Here is a 16,519-nt window from a genome sequence, read left to right on the forward strand (position 1 = left end):
TTGATAGTCTTCGCAGGAAGAACAGGTCAGGAGTTTGCTGTCACAACCTCTGACAAAAAAACAGTTGCAACATCAAGATGCCTAATTCCAGTTTTCAGAAGTAACTCAGAAAAATACTTCTGATACCTACATGTTTGTTTTTACTGCTGAGTGGGAATAACACACTCAGAATATGACCTCTGTAATGACATAAAGTCAGTGAAAGCAGGGAGTATCTCACTGATTTCCCAACACTGGACAGAATGTGTTGTACGTGATCTTGTGCACACTTTTGTCAAAAAGCAGAAATCTAAGAGGTTTTTAAGGAGCTGGTTCGTTTGAACTAGAAAAACAACTTACTACAGCAGGAAGACGGTGTAAGGCACATAGAAGTATACAGAATGTCTACTTCTTACACGTGGCTGTACAAAAGGTGGAACCTGTAAAAGAAAACCCATAAAATCCAATTCAATAAAACGGACACAGCTGACTATATCATGGAAAATGCTTTGTAAATCCATTCCCTTTGTGGGATCTGAGAGTTGGTATTGCTAAGCCGAGCCATGATAATTCAAGGAGAGCTCCAGGTCTGGTGGGTCTGGTACTAATATGATTAGCACATATCTGGGGGATTTAAAACTGTGATTTCACAATTTGAGTGTTTCCTTAAAAGATGGTCTTTTAAACTTTCAGTCTGTCTTTTATATCCCAGATCAGAAATCAGTGAGTCAATGAACAATACCAGGAAAATGTAAAGGCCAGAAATCAGTAATGTCCTCTATCAAAATATCATACTTCAAAAGATCAAAAATGTCATTTCACTTTAATAGAATTAAATTCTGTCAAGGACAAGTCATCCATTAAATTAGTTAGATTTTAAACAGTACTTTTACTTTCTCCGCGGTTCTCATTCGCACATGAGTCTGAGTATATAATACTGTTTACCTTATGTCTGCGATGGACTGTAAAACTGCCACCAGAGCATAAATATTGTTATCTTGTCTTCTGACAGATTTGTCTCTCTCTCCCCCTCGTTCCTTTTGAAGTTCCGCCACACCAACATCAAGGCTGTAGCTACTGCGGACACTGAGGTCATGTCATCTGCATTTGCGTCTGTGTTGGGCTTTAAGAAAGAAAAAAACGAAACGTCTGTGGAGAAGGTACCAGAAAATATGTAGATATACTCTGTGCCTGGTCAAGATTTGTTTTTGTTGGATTAGGATATGGGACAGTCCTAATCAGCATGATTTTTTTCTTTTTCACTGCAACAAAATGATCCCCAGGACCTGCTAAAATTCTCATCAGGAACCACACACTGGATGTTTGAAAAAAAAAAAAGCTCCCTCTTGTACTACTGGAAACAAAATAATAAACTTAGGTATCAATCTATGTTTTAGTAGACGCCTAGCCCCGCCCACTTTACACAAGCCCATCCAATTAGCTCATCCCCTCCTCAGAGGAGTGATCTGTATTTCCGAAACTCCGGGCTGCTTGTTCATTGTACTGAGTCAGCGGCCATACGCAAATGGATCCAGAGGAGGGCTGTGCTGTGTAGGCTGCACTCTACATAAGCTCTCAACCTGCGGGACTGCGCGCACATACTGCCGACTGGAGATCGCAGGTAGCATCTGGGGGCTTGACTTACACATCAGAGGCTCTGATTTGTGCTTATTTTCACAAGGACAAGCTTAAATCCAGGATTGTCTGACGAGACCTTTCATACATCCTCCGTTCCTGATCTGCCCATCGGGTGCATAGAGCAGTACAATGCGGCGGCTGTGCTGTTGACTAATTGGACACCCCCTCCACCTTTTTTTCTTCTTTTATTTTGCTTTTTTTTTTGCCGGTTCTTACTCAAGGAGGCACATTTCCAAATCAATGATGAAGCTCAAACCAAACCAGACCAGGACATACGATGGCGACGGTTTCAAGAAGAGAGCGGCATGTCTGTGTTTCAAGAATGAACGTGAAGAAGAGGTAAGAAAGGATCCCAGTGTGACGCTGTTTTCCTGCATCTTATCAACAATATGCAGCGTTTGTGTGCTGTGACTTTATGGCCTAATCAATCTGCATCTAGCAGCCATTCAAAGTGCACAGGGATGCTCGTTTTCAAAACGCACAACGATCCGTAATAAGACACACGGGCTTTGATTTATGGTGTTGCCTACTAGGTGTAGTTACGTGTTTGCTGGCAAAGCCGCTGTCTTTTTGGTTTGTGTTTGCGTGCTGCTGATGTGCCTTGGGCCATCCAGTTTAGGCTAGTTTGAGGAGCACGTAGAGAAAAGGGGGGAAAAAGCGGTGCTGTCGAGCCACCTTCACCTAGCATCGTACGACTAATGGTATGTTTGTTTCAAATTAAAACACACGGGCAGCAGCGCAATGTGAAACTGCCCTCTCAAGTAAGGCGAAGCTCTTATTTTGAAAGTAACTTCCTGTTAGCTTTTCGCTAGCTTGAAGCAACGAGCAGAAGGGGGGCGAGGCGCTCACTTGTACGGTTCCTTTAGTAGAGGGTTTAACAGTAGCGTGGGCTGAGCGGGGGGTAACAATATATGCCACAGGTCTACTGCTAAATATATTCATCAGATGTAGGGTCATTTTAATATGACAATAATGTAAGTGTACATGACCGAGCAGCTTCATTCACGGTTATGCTGCATCCCGCCGGCCTTGGGCGGGCTGCTGCGTAGCAATACTGTTGATTAGGATTTAAAGGGACCATCACATGTAAATAATGAATGGATGTGACAGGCTCTGATGGGCAGTGCTTTAGACCCACCTCAAAGGAGATTTAAGGTAACCTAAAGCAGGGCTTCAGTGAGACGTCCGCCAGAATTTAAACTACCATAGTTTTCTATTTTATTTTATTTTTTATTTTGTGCGGTGACTGTTTCCTCCCCCTTTTTTTGCAATATTTATTTGTAACTACCCCCCCCCCCCCCCCCCACACACACACACCATAAATGTCAAAAGCTGTAAAAATGAACCTTATATAATTTCTCTGTCTGCTAACTGGTCTGGTTAACTGGTTTACGTGCATGAATGTTCCACCAGTAAGTGACAAAAGTCAAGGCTGTCCCCTGCATATTCTGGCTTGACTATATATAGCCCTTTTTTGGCCTGGCATAAACAAAGTGTTACACAATGTGCAGTAAAGACATCACTGTCTGCTGTCACTAGACAGCCACTAAGAGCTCTGCCTAGGCTCTCCAGTGTTTGGCTGTTAAACACACCATATCAGGAATTTTACAAGCATGCAAACAGTATATCTGCTTGTTTGCACATGTGGACGTGGTATGCTGTTGTTATGTAAGATTTCTTTTAAATGCGTAGCCATAAAAGAAATAGAGATACTGTGCAGAGATGCAGTTTTGCTTTCTTTAGAATTGTTTTGGTTTGGCCATTTTTACTTGCATTAGTGTACTGTAATATTGTGACAACAGAAGGATGTAGGTGACTACTACCCTCAGGACTTTAACAAGCATGTCTGGGTTCGCAACCACAAACATGACTCAGCTTTAAGTAAGAGAACTGATGTGATGCTCTTACTGTAACTGGGTTGGCACTAATGGTGATTTTTGAAGACGACTCACATGTAGTGTAGGCTTTGTAGTAACACACATATACATTACATATAGACATGTAGACATTGGATACCTAACTCTGGTGGAACAGGAGCTCTAGATCTGCTCAGCTGTTTTTGTTTTGGAAGGGAAAGGAGAAAGCAGGGCCCTTAAGGCCAGATATTCTGTGATAGCAATAGTTTAACTTCGAACAGTGAAAAATGGGAAGCTGACAATTCAAAGAGACAGACAAGTTGGTTGAGCTGGTGAAATTACATTTCATCACAACAGTGCTAAGTTGTCAAAACGAATAATTAAGCAAGAAGAGCCAGTGTTTTTATGTGTGTCTACTTTAAGTCTAAACATGTCAGTAATATGAAAGCCACATATGTTAGTGTGCTAACATATGTGGTTAATGTGATGCATCATAATAAAAGGATTTCAGCACTGCTTTCCCCAGTTTCCCCTACTTTCGCTTGGTATAATTCAATCAAATTTTGTGCTCACTGAATTATGTAATGTCCGTGCTGCCTCAAAGCTGCAATATGGCTATTTTACAGTCACCTTCAGTCTATTTTGGCTTTCCAGCCTGAAATTTTCATTGTTTTGCTTTGCTTTGGTCCTCCCTCTTTCTTCAGCCTTTTGTCTGCCGCTATTGGTCTAACAGAAAGGCCTGTACAATACTTTCTAGCTGGGCCATAAAATCTTCAACTACTAGAGCAACAGTTGCTCAGATTTGCTAATTTAGTTGTCTACCTTCTTAATGTGCTTCCAGTGGTTTAGTGTTTAACACATTCACTCGGCGAGCGAAGGGTCACTTGTTCGTTTCCAGACGCAGACAAAAATCTCTTCAGGGGTTGTGTCGGGAAGTAAAACTGGTGGCGAATCAAACAAGGGGAGCTACCTGCTCTGTCGACCCTTTTGTCTAAGCCAGAATTCAGTTCTTGGGTTCCAGTGACCTACCATTATCTCATGGTTAGCACCAGGGTCTCTTCGGGCAGTTTTGGGGGTTCTCCGTGACCGCGCTGGCTTGTTCGCAGAGAATTTACGTTACAGTGCGCCCCAGGTGGTGAAGTTTAAGCTAACATCTCAGAAATATAACAGGAATAACTACTTGGCTGTTTGGCCCTGAGCTACAGCTAGTCAAAGGTGTGCGCAATGGAGTAGTAGCAACGCTTTAGAGTAAAGAATATATTCTTGCAGTCACCTGAGTGTCACAAACTATGATTCCATATAAATGCAAAGCAGTTTTATAAGGTGATGATGTCACATGGTATTCTTGCTTGAAAGCCACCACCCCCATGTCAAATCTAGCAGTTGCCGTCAGAGGCTTTTAACACAGTGAATTTTAATGCCATAAGTGTTATCAGGATAACAGTTTTAGCAGTAACCTCTGTGTTTCTCAGATTGTACCCCATGGTTTGATATTGAAAGTATCCCAGCAAGTAACGAATGCTGTCATTGTGGAAATGGTGGTGGCCGGTTATCAGTTTGAGAAGACGCTACTAGGGCTGGGCTATATCATACCGTTCACGGTAATACCGGTGTAATTTTGGGCAACGATAGGAAAATGAAATATCGCGATAGAATATGGGTAAAACGCGCATGCGCACTGCTTATGTTTACATACGCACATGGCGGCGACGCAGAATGAGAATAGCGAAAGCGGATCGTTAAATGAAACGGATAAACCAGAACTGGTTTGTTAAAATGCTGCAACTTCAGTGGTGTGGAACTGGTTTAGCTTTCGTCCGTCAGATACACAACAAAGCACTATTTTTGGTAGAGCATGCTAGCGGGCCGTCGTTATTACCGTGTTGTTTGGAAAATACGGCACACTTAAAATCAATCCTTTGATTTTTCTGAAAATCGACAGTGCCCCTTATAATCCCGTGTGCCTTATGTATGAATTCTGGTTGTGTTTACTGACCTCGAAACGATTTTATGTACACGGCGCTCGAAAATCTGTCAGATGTTTCAGTACGACTTTGCTAAGCTACGAAGCCACACCGCTTGATGGATTGTCGGAGCATTACGGCTCGTACAGTACGTATCACTTCGCGGAGTGATAGTACTGTGCTTCAACATAATATTACGGTATTGTGTGTCTATAACCTCTTTTTAAGTTTTGTGGATATTATACATGGTTATGCTGAGGATATGTCGACCAGTTTCCACTGGAAATGCCTTTTGGTTAAACTGTCAGCAAGGAATTTGCACTGTTACATTTTTATGTAACTTTAATGCACATAAAAAACAGCTGCTTGTTTAAGTGAAAATACATTGATGGGGTTTTTGCACTAATAAAGTTGTGGAGTTGTAAAGTATTTTGTCTAGTGTCAATTATATGGTCAGTTATATCGTTATCGCAAATTTTCAAATGTATATCGTGATAAATATTTCTGGTCATATCGCCCTGCCCTAGACGCTACGTCTTAACATCAAGAATGAAGTCGCATGTGTTCTCTGCGTTCGCATTTTGTGCTGTTTTCCTCCGAAGTCGCTTGTTTATGACTCTTATTAGTTGTCGTATAATGCAGCCACTATATTAATGTCTCAGCCCCATCAATCATGTCTCCTGCGCTCCTCTTCTTTGGTGTCTGTGACTCTACATCATTCCGTCCTCCGGCTGCCTGCCTGGCATGTGGAGCCTTCTTTATGTGACAGCTACAGGCGGTTCCCCATGGGGAGGAGGTGTTTATGTCCTCCAGAATATTCCTCCCTGCTGTCTCCGTTTTGAGGCCATGCCAGAAGACCGACTCTGTTTTTAACTAACAGTGGTTCTGAAAATCTTTTGCCTATTCATGAAGTTAACTAGTGTTCAGAGAGGTTGTGTAATCAGTGACTTGTGGGCTTTACAGCGAACACGTCTTTACATTGAAGTCTTTAAAGATGACTTGTGTATTTCACTATCCAGAGAAGACTTATAGACGCACACCCTGTTTCCTTTTTCACTCTGGTGGAACACTAAGTGGTATGGCACTTGTAGTGTTATATGTACATGGTAGAAACTCTGCTCACTCACTGCTAAATTTGCATCCACCATGCAAAAAGTTACAAAGTGCCCAAACAGTTCATGTCTTATGGCTGATTTGGATTTCTGTGGTGAATCTTTGTAGGGGTTATGTCGTAAGCTATATAACCATTCATGCTTGTGCATGGTGTTAATTACCTTGTGGTCATATCCCACTGTTTTATATGTGATGCCAGCCACGATAGAAACAAATAAAATCCTAGGACTTTTCTGTTTCTTTCTCTTTTTTTCCCCCCTTCCCTAACGGATTTGTCCCTCATGTTTTGCCTCTTTGTAAATTCTCTCACATCCATTTCAGTCATTTTGGTTTGGCGATGTCCCTCATATGTGAGTCCTTATATCGAAGCTTAATTATTATTCCTCATGCTAGGGCGGAAAATCGTACCTCATTGATCAAAGACTGTGGCGAAAAAGCAAATGGAAATGTATAGGCCAGTCACAATAGTTCCATTTGTTCCAGTTTCATTTATTTACGTTTCCAGGTAGATGCACGGCAGATTACACTGTAGGGTTTCATAAGGGTTTTGTAGTTGTAGTTTGTAGTGTCACCATTGGCATATATTTACCAAACAATACTTTCTTTTGAAACTAACATGCATGTGGTACATCAGTTATCAATAATGTTGCCCTGCCACTTTTAAGGAGGTTTGTCAATCTTCCTTCTCCTATAAAAGAATTAAAACTTGGAATATGCTTTTATGATGTCTTACGTTGTCAAAGGAGGAAAAAAGCAGTAAACAGTCCCTCCCCCAAGGCAATTTTTCTCTTCGTTTTTATGGCTAGAGAGTAAACATAGATATAAACCAAATAATGTAAACAGTGTAAGGAAAGGTTAGTAAAAATACGTATTGGTGGAAAAAACTATAATAAAATACAAACATGAAGGAAATGTTTTCAGTCTTAGTCTTGCAGTTTTTTATGTTATGCAAAATAACAGCTTCTGTTAACTAAGGTAAGAAAGACTCCCTGCTTGAACTGTATGTTGACCAATCTTGGTTACGTGCTTATTCCGCCCCTAAAGACCCATTTTAAGTAAGTAAAGTTTATTTATATAGTCATTTGATGGCTTAAAATACCCTGCCTGTTTTTGACTTCTTACCCCTGGAAAAATCAGTCTAGTTTTGCTTGTTATTTTTTATAATTACAAAAAAATCAAATTGGAGGAGCTGTAATAACTCTGCCCAGAGGCCTCTCCTCTAGCCCGACCTTCTTTCTAAACATAAGTGGGTTTTCAGTGCTCAGAGTTCACCATCAGCTGACTGTTGACCTGCCATCCTGGTGTGAGTTATTTTGTTTTTGAGTTTTTTGGCCTCTTTAAATTGTAGCTTGTGGGCTGTTTTTGTACTAACTGGTCTTTTTGTTCGGTGGGTTGCTATACAGCTCAGAAGGCGGAGCTTAGTTAATCTATACTATAATTATTATTTTTCTAGTTGATAATGGGAATACCAGTTCACGTGACTGTTAAAGTTACTGAAAATAAATGAACAAACAGTTCAAATAAAAGTGTAATAATGATAATTATATAAAGGAAATGGACGTATTTTGCCAGTTCTTTTACATGTAACATGGTTTCTTTTTATTGTGATCAAAAGGACTTGTGTTTGGGAAATTCTCTAAATTCTTGAATGTAGGTGAATGGCCTAAAGAGGTTGCAGGTCCATATTTGGCCTTGGACAGGTGAAATTGTGCCCCACTGCTGCACTTCTGTATGAAATATGGAGCAGTGTGATGAAGCAAACCTCTTTAATTAAAGATGGTTTGTAAAATGTAGATTCCAGTCTCTACATTCCAAAATTGACCCAACCCCTCTTTTCTTAGGGTGGATGAATAATATTTCCTCTTCAACAACAACTAAACGCTAAAATCAGCTTCGTTGTTGCTGCCCCGGAAACACTGTGTTTTGTATACATTGTGCACTCACTGCTTAGCGATCTCCCCTTAATCCTCGCCGGCTGCAGTTCAGCACACACGCACTGTTAAGACGTGAGGACCTTTTGGCACACCCGTGAAGTCGCCAAGTCGGTGAGCCTGCGTGGAACCTCTTGGCACAGTAATGACTTCTGGCAGGTGACATTCACATTTATAAAGGAGGACAAATAAAATCACTGCTGCACACTGACAAACACAATAAAAGATCTCACTGGCAAAAGCCCTCCTGTTGTTGAGGGAGCTTACCGAGGCAGGTTACAGGTTCAGCTTTGCACATTTCTTATAGTTTGCACCCTCCTGAGAGAACGGCATGCCCTGCGCCAGCGCTGCTTGTACTATTTGTGTAAATGCCTCTTCTTTTAACGCGTCATTTACTGTCCATTATGTAAGCTGTACACCTGTCACATAACATAAACATCTGTTGTGTGATGTTTCTTCTTAACATTTTCATCACTAGGGAAATCTTTGCACGCATGCACTTAACATCGGTTCCCCCTCACCCCCACCCTAACCTGCAATCCGGGAATAAGCAGGTGGTTGAGTCGGGCATGTGAGCAAGACACCAGCCGGCAACTGACAGATAGGGCTCCGGTCATGTGCCGTATCAGTCAGACAGTCTGTTTGGTCTTCAGCCCAGGCAATTTAGAAGAGCCTCAGAAAGCCTCGTGTAGCCGCGGCCACAATCCCATTAGAGAACGTAAGGGAAGCCATACGAAAGCTGAGGCGGGATTAAGCGACAGGCTGACTTCTCTCACAGATTACTGCATATGAAGTCAGTTAGGTTGCGTTGTTCACCATCTGTTGCACATGCTGCTTCACAGATTTCTCACACTAATTCATGGACGTTCACTGTGTGGCCCCTTTGCCCTGACCGGCGCCCCCGCTTGTTTGTCGATGCTGGATTATGACAGAAAAAGGAAAAATGCTAAAATGTGCTAGAATCACGCTTAAGTGAACCATCAGAGACTGTGACAGAATCCTGCTGTGTTTATTTTTTTAAACACACTTGTTGGCTGTATGTGTTAATGATGATGATACAGCTTCATGCTAAATGCGATAATGCTCATAGCAGCTGTTTTCGTGTTTCTTTCGATTGCTATGTGGATACTGCCGCAAACCGCACACACAGGCACATCTGATCTGTACGTATCAGTGGACACTGCAACTGTCGTGTAATTCAAACCCCAGCGGGCCACTCGGGAGCACTGGCAGAATTTTAGGGGCCCCCAGCTGAGTTTACAAGCATTGTCCGCTGAGTTCATGTTGTGTCGGGACCACATGGACACTGGTATTAATTAGGGTTGAGTATTTTCAAGAATGGGCATCCACATGAAGTGGTGGGGGAAAAAAGAGTAAATAAAGGAGTAAAAACTATGGATTATTTGCTCAAAGGAATATATATTTATCTAAATGTATGTAGCATCTTTATGCAACTCAATTTGTCTGCGTGATGTAAATTCCATCATTAGATGGTACTTGCTTGCTTGTGTGTGGATATCTTCATGCCATCCTTATTGTCAACATGTCTTCACCCACTGGTTTACTGTTTTGGTGTTTTAACTGGCACTGTCTTGATCTCTTGAAATGAGAAAGTGGAGCTGACAAGCTAATAGTAGTACTAAGTTGTTGCGGTGGTAACCGAGATGCCTCCAGTAGACAGTATTTTGCTAGTTTTTTGCAATTCTTTACTTTCTTTATTCCAAATTGTCATGTTTAGCTTCAAAGTGAACATCATTTTGCCATAAATAGGACCTGAGGACAAGTTTATAATGGCCCCCCGGTGACTGTTCAAGAGACTGCAAATTGACAGACACAAATAAAAAAAAAAAAAAAAAGTACATATAGCCTGTATGTACTTTAAAACAAAACCTTTTGTATAAAGTCAAGGGGATATGGACTACACTGAAAGAACTTTCACCTGGTCCCTTATTTAAATGGTGGCCACAATGGATCAGTCCACACTGGATTGATTAATTTGGTACAAAGCAATCATTCCATCTATGAACTAGTTTGTAGCTCCTGAGCCTTGGTTTGTGTTGTCTCGTGGTCTTGAATCTGGTATTTCTCATTCGTAAGAAAAAAGCATGCACCATGGAGACACTCCACCATGGAGCATGGAGTCACTCCGCTAAGAGCATTAAATGTGCATGGATCCTCTTAAAGAGATCAGAAAGTAGTGAAATAAGACCACCTGTGTCTCCCTGCAGTCCACAGCTGTCTGCGTTCAGTTCTGCGAGTGCGTGTAATCCTGTCTTTGGCATCTTGTGAGCGACGCTAAGGCAACTCCAACCATCAGTCATTTTTTTATGATGTTTTGAGTCCCAAGGGTCATGGTTCATGTCCTCAAGTTGCAATATAGGCCACTGAAACTCTGCATGCTCCTGTGTGCTTTAACTCCTTTGGTTTATTGGGGTTTAAAGTAAAAATAATAACTCGGTCTGCATTTCCTAAAGTTTTTCTTTTTCTTTGACAGGTTCTGCTGGTCAGCAGCAGTCGGCATCCAGACCAGTGGATCGTCCCCGGAGGAGGGATGGAGCCAGAAGAGGAGCCATGTGGCGCAGCAGTGCGAGAAGTGTTTGAGGAGGTAAATAAATCTGTGCCCTGACTTTGTTTTAATGTGATATAAGTCAAGTTTGAAGTCTATAAAGTGAAATAGGTTTGTGCATTGGTGCAGAGAGACACAGTTGGCACCTAATACTGTTATCATTTGTATTACATCTGTAGTGTTAAAAAATAATCAGTAAAAATCCAACAACAAAAAAAAAAGAATTGGACTTGCATGGTTAGAAACTGCAAGTAAGCTAAGGGTGAGAGGTTTTTGAAGGGGTACAGTGTCAGCAGCTGGGTGAGTGAGGAGCCTGATGGTATTTCAGAGTTCCCCCTGGTTGAGAACCTTGTGTTCTCAGCAACGTCAGTGGTCTAAACTTGGCCCTTCACTGGATTCCTGTGCATTCACAAACCCTGTAGCCTTTCCTTCTGGACACATCGGTGGGTCAGACTGACACTTGAGCAGATGTCATATGTCTTAACAGTAATTTGAGGCCTGTGAACAGAAGTTCGTACATCTGAATTAATAAAATGACTGTTATGAAAGGGACTCGCTCATATTACTGTAATAACAATCTGCAGAATTCAAGCAAGATTCTTTTTATTATTATTGTTGTTGTATTCTTACCCAGGTGATGACCCAGTACAGTATAAATGACAGTGAAATCTTTTATATTAATGTTATATGTTGACCTTTGACTCTGTAGCTCGTAGCTTTGCTACTAGTTTCTGCAAAAACCGTCATAGGGGTTTAATTTGTTCAGTCCTGATATATGTATTCTTTATTTGTGGGCAGTTATCTGTTGGACTGTCCTGAATGTTGAAACGTGACACAGAGTTCCCACTGTGTTGATGCAGAACACTGCTTTTCTGTTGTTTTCACTTTCTATTCATCTCTGTGACTGACCTTCTACAGAAGCCATAGCTACTTGAGCCTTCCAACAAAGAAGTATACTCTGCTTCCCAAACACTACAGCCAGTAGAAATAAATGATTTTCTTTTCTCCTTTATCTTTTCCTCAGGCCGGTGTGAAGGGCAAACTAGGACGCTTGCTTGGTGTATTTGAGGTAAGCTTTTCACAGGACAGGACAAAATGTGCAAATTGTATAAAATCTGCAATTATTTACTTTAAAATTGGCAAATAAATGTAGGTGTGAATTGCATGATTTTTTTGCATCGCTGCATTGTAATTAAATTTACATCTGTCTCTGATCCTTAAAGCAAAACCAAGATCGTAAGCACCGAACGTACGTGTACGTGTTGACTGTGACGGAAACCCTAGAAGACTGGGAAGACTCTGTCAACATAGGTAAAGTTTTGCTTCATGTCCTCCCCTTAAGCATCGATACGTGCGGTTCTGAGTGCTGCTGCTTACACCGTACTCTGTATTTTTTATTTATGTGAAGACTAGAGTACTGCACAGAAACCACACAGGCACTGGCAGTTACAACAGGTGCCTATAAATCTAGGCCACTGATCATTACTGCAGTAGTACTTAGCTGCAGTATATTACAGCTGTCAGTGCGGCGGACGTCAGTATCCAGTCTGTGTAATCCAAAGCTTAATGTATCCCCTCTGTTCTTGCTTTGAACTCTGAAAACCTTTATAGCAGATGTTAGTTTGGTCTGTACATGGATATTTGAAGGTTTTCAGGTATATATTTGAGTTTCAAGATACAGTATCCATCTATATCTATAGTATCTTCACCCTACTTTAATGCATCTTATTAAGTATGCAAGTTTGCCTCATTGTGACATTCTGTGACATGTTTCAATCCAGTGTCACTGTGTTTTTTATTTTTTTTCTTCTAACAAGTGAAAATGGGGTAACCTGCAGGAGCTATTAAAGCTCACAGTCCATTTTGTCTTTTGATATGAAGTCAAATCAGCTTGTGGAAAAGGGAAAGAAGGGGTTACGCGGCTTGTTCTGCACAAAAGTTACAGTTTGTGTGACAGTGCACTTTGCTGGTGATTAAGAAAACCTGATCTTCAGTTCTCTGTCTCCCTCTGCAGGTCGTAAGCGGGAGTGGTTCACCGTGGAAGAGGCCATCAAAGTGCTGCAGAGCCACAAACCCGTTCACGCCGAGTACCTGCGGAGGCTCCAGCTCAGCTGCTCTCCCACCAATGGGAACTCCATCCTCCCGAGCCCCTCATCAAACGACAACTACCCCCATTACAGCGCTACACCCACCACACCCTCGACGGGCAGCGTGCTGGGCTCCTCCTGCAGATAGGACTGCAACTCAACCTCCTGTCCTGTCTAGCTGAGACAGTTCACCTAAAGTCTGTACAGTCTCGTGCATGAATCTAAAGACTTTTTCAGAGTTGTGGCTCTTCTTGTATGTATAGTTTCTAATCTTAGCTGCAGGACAGACCAAAGCCATTGCCAGAGCCGTGTTAAAGACTGAGCAGGAGAAGCTGGGAACACTCTGGCAGAGAAACTGCGATTGTGGCTAAATCGAACACTTTTCTTTTGCTGGCAAACGTCAGAATGAGGAGCTGAAGTTTGGGACGAAGAAGCTGCAGACTCTGCTGGTACGAGTGACCTCGTGAAGGAATGCCTTACAGAAACTTTGTATGAATGTGGTATTGGGGTTGTTTTGTTTCACTGATGGTCCTTTTTATGTCATTTTATTTGAACGAATATGCTGCGTGAACTCTAATAAAGCGTAGTCGACAGTGTTAATTGGTAAAAGACTGACACGTTGTATTTTAATGTAAAAGCGTGATTTCCTTTCCACCATGTTAACCATTAACTAATGACAAAATACAGTTAATTGATCTAAATTAGTATTTTCACTTAAACTTGGATGTTGGTGTTAACAAATGCAGCTGGAGTGAAGGTACTGGAGTATTTCAGTTAACCATTAACCTGTAAAACAAAAAAAAAAAAAGAGTTTCTACCTCAGTGAGCCTAAACTGGATATGATGATCGCCATGGTCATGTCACAGAATGATAGCACTGCTGTGTTTATAGTTAAACATGAGCCAGTGTCTGCGAAGTTTAGTGTCGGCTAACCTTGACGGATCAAACACTGCTCTGATGTCAGTTTATGACCACATACCTTTTTATCAGTGCTCAGTGTTTCCCCCACTGAAAAGTATTCAGAAGTGCAAATTACGACCTTGCTGGGGTCGTGTGGCCGGGCTCAACTTGAGATGCTTGGAGGGAGGGAAGTGCATTGCTGTGATTTATGCTGAATGAAAACAATTGAATGATTGTCTGCTTTTCCTTTAACCAGCAGCAGTTTTCTCTCTCTTGTCTCGTGGTGCTGTTTGAAGAACCTGTCCACTAATTACATTTCCACATAAACTATGATTGCTTTGTCCTGTGTTTGCATAGGGCTGCAATTAATGCATCAAATGACTTGACAATGACTTTTTATTTTTTTTTCCTGTTGATCTGTTAATGTCTTGGTTTATTCAATGCTGCCGGGGGAGGGGGTAATATCTACTGGATCAGTGAGTTAACTGATGCAAAGCAAAGGTAAAATGATCCAGTGACATAGTTTGATTCAAAGAAAGAAACGGTGCATTTTTAATCTGTGATAATTCTTAGCATTGCCAACACAACCTTTGCCCAAAAAGATATATGAAATCCATCTTCCTTTTCAAAAGCCAAAGAAAAGTGGCTCACCCCAGCTTTTAAATGTCACGTTTCCTCCCTGAAAACAGACTCCCACTCTCTCCTGCTTTGACGGCTGAATGACGACTAGTTACCACACACCCGGTTTGTAAATAGCTTTGAGGAGAACCGCTGACAATGTGTTTTTAACCGAAATGAAGCTGTAATTTCTCTCTTTAATGTTTTATAATTTTTTTTAACAATGTACAAATGGCAGAAAAAGAAGACCTGTAGGAACTCTCCCTGACCCCCCCCACTGAGTACGCACACTACAGGGTATTTGTATCACAACATAGTGACGTGCCACAGGTTTAGGATGTGAAGGTCGGCTGGTGTTTGTGTTGAGGTGATGGAGGGGGGTGCATCATGTAATAGTTGTATTAAAATGACTGACAGCAGAGAATGAGATTATATGGATGATAATCTGAAACTTTAAGATGAAAACCTTTTTAACAGACACAGACGTCACACAAGTATTGACCCAGAGTAAACAAGGATTTATTTTTATTCTTTTTTTTTTCTTTTTTTTTTAATGCAGATGCATGAGACATGCAGAGGGTGGTGCAAACATCAAAGATCAGATGAATGCATTTGGAAATGAAAACGGTGGTACAATCCAGGCGTTTCTCATTCTTGGCTTTTGTAGGAGTTCAGTCATATCTTCAGATTTCATGCCACGTCTCACTTTATCTTCCTAGTAGATGCTGCTCTTTCACAAAACCTTATCTGCAGTATCGTAAAATAATACAGCGGTTCACCTCGCGTAAAGTCTCAGCCTGTTTCTACGTGTGTCTGGACAGAAATATGATGTGCCAAATTAAAGGAAAACAGTTTGTATCCTTATGGGAGGTAAAAGAACTTGATGTTAGTGTTTTAATCGTCTATATCGTAGAGCGAGAGGGTGGAAAAAAACATCTCAAACACTGTTTGATAAAATCTTTGTGTTATTTCAGAATATGATTGTTTTATAATGTGAAAAATCTCTTTCTAAATCCGAACTGCACCCTACATTGTTCAGATTCTCATGAGGCGGTGATTCTTTACCTCGCGCCGTTTTGAAGTTGAACACATGCGACTGAGTCAGACCACAATCTGAACGCGAGCCCAACTTGAATCCATTAATCCTGATGTTCTACAGCTCACATCTCCCTCCGCTTGTTGAGATGCTGTTGGATGCTCGGGTCTTTGTTGATCTGTGATTGGTCTTACTGTAAACAAGGCAAACTAAAGATTTGTTATTGTTTATCTTAATATGCACAGCAATGTTTCATGTGAAAGTGGGTTAAAGAACTGGAGAGGAAAGACCTTTGGAGAAGAGTGCATTAAAGAGGAAAAATCTTATTTCAACAGTTGTTGAGGATTTATTTAACTGATTGCAGCATATACTGTTTTTTAAATGTTTTTATATGCAAGAATTATTTGTCAAATTAATCCATAGTGTTTGTGTGTGTGTTTATACATGTATGTATGTGTGTTTGCTAGCTTCTATACTAGAGTAGGACAGTTTTCACAGTGACAGGAGCTGAAAAATTTTATGATTTTGAGGGAGCTCTCACTGATCAAAGTCAAGGCTGTAAAAGTTTTTTTAGTAGCCGTAATTTACAACTTGTGAAAGTCAAACGTCGGCTCCTTTGTCTGGAAGGGCACACCTGCTGGACCCAGTTCCTCGTATCCATCGGCAGTTTCCTTTGAACACAACAGCGCAGTGCAGATCACAGAGATCTGCTGACAAAGTCCCCACCGCACTAACAGTTAGTTTTGTTGGGGTTTTTTTTGACTCTACACTATCACAGAGGAGTAAAAAAAAAATACGTCAAAATTCATTCAAGAGTTTTAACAAAAGTAC

General features: G+C 41.2%; 1 protein-coding gene across 1 annotated transcript; it reads left to right on the top strand.

The window, feature by feature from the left end:
- Positions 1-1,469: 1,469 nt before the first annotated feature.
- Positions 1,470-16,014, top strand: nudt4b (nudix (nucleoside diphosphate linked moiety X)-type motif 4b). Its single transcript, XM_087830648.1, has 5 exons — positions 1,470-1,956; positions 10,976-11,086; positions 12,072-12,116; positions 12,271-12,358; positions 13,062-16,014. The coding sequence occupies exons 1-5, from the start codon at positions 1,858-1,860 to the stop codon at positions 13,280-13,282; spliced, it is 564 nt and encodes a 187-aa protein (XP_087686774.1). The 5' UTR covers positions 1,470-1,857; the 3' UTR covers positions 13,283-16,014.
- Positions 16,015-16,519: the final 505 nt, after the last annotated feature.

The sequence above is a fragment of the Neolamprologus brichardi genome, chromosome 17 (assembly GCF_056152115.1).
Source record: "Neolamprologus brichardi isolate AB-2024 chromosome 17, ASM5615211v1, whole genome shotgun sequence".
NCBI lineage: Eukaryota > Metazoa > Chordata > Actinopteri > Cichliformes > Cichlidae > Neolamprologus > Neolamprologus brichardi.

What these genes read in the sequence shown, in the direction of transcription:
- nudt4b (XM_087830648.1), top strand. Translation starts at nt 1,858, where the DNA reads ATGATGAAGCTCAAACCAAACCAGACCAGGACATACGATGGCGACGGT. An exon ending in GCTTGCTTGGTGTATTTGAG is followed by an intron (nt 12,117 to 12,270) that starts GTAAGCTTTTCA and finishes TGATCCTTAAAG; the next exon opens with CAAAACCAAGATCGTAAGCA. An exon ending in GGAAGACTCTGTCAACATAG is followed by an intron (nt 12,359 to 13,061) that starts GTAAAGTTTTGC and finishes CTCCCTCTGCAG; the next exon opens with GTCGTAAGCGGGAGTGGTTC.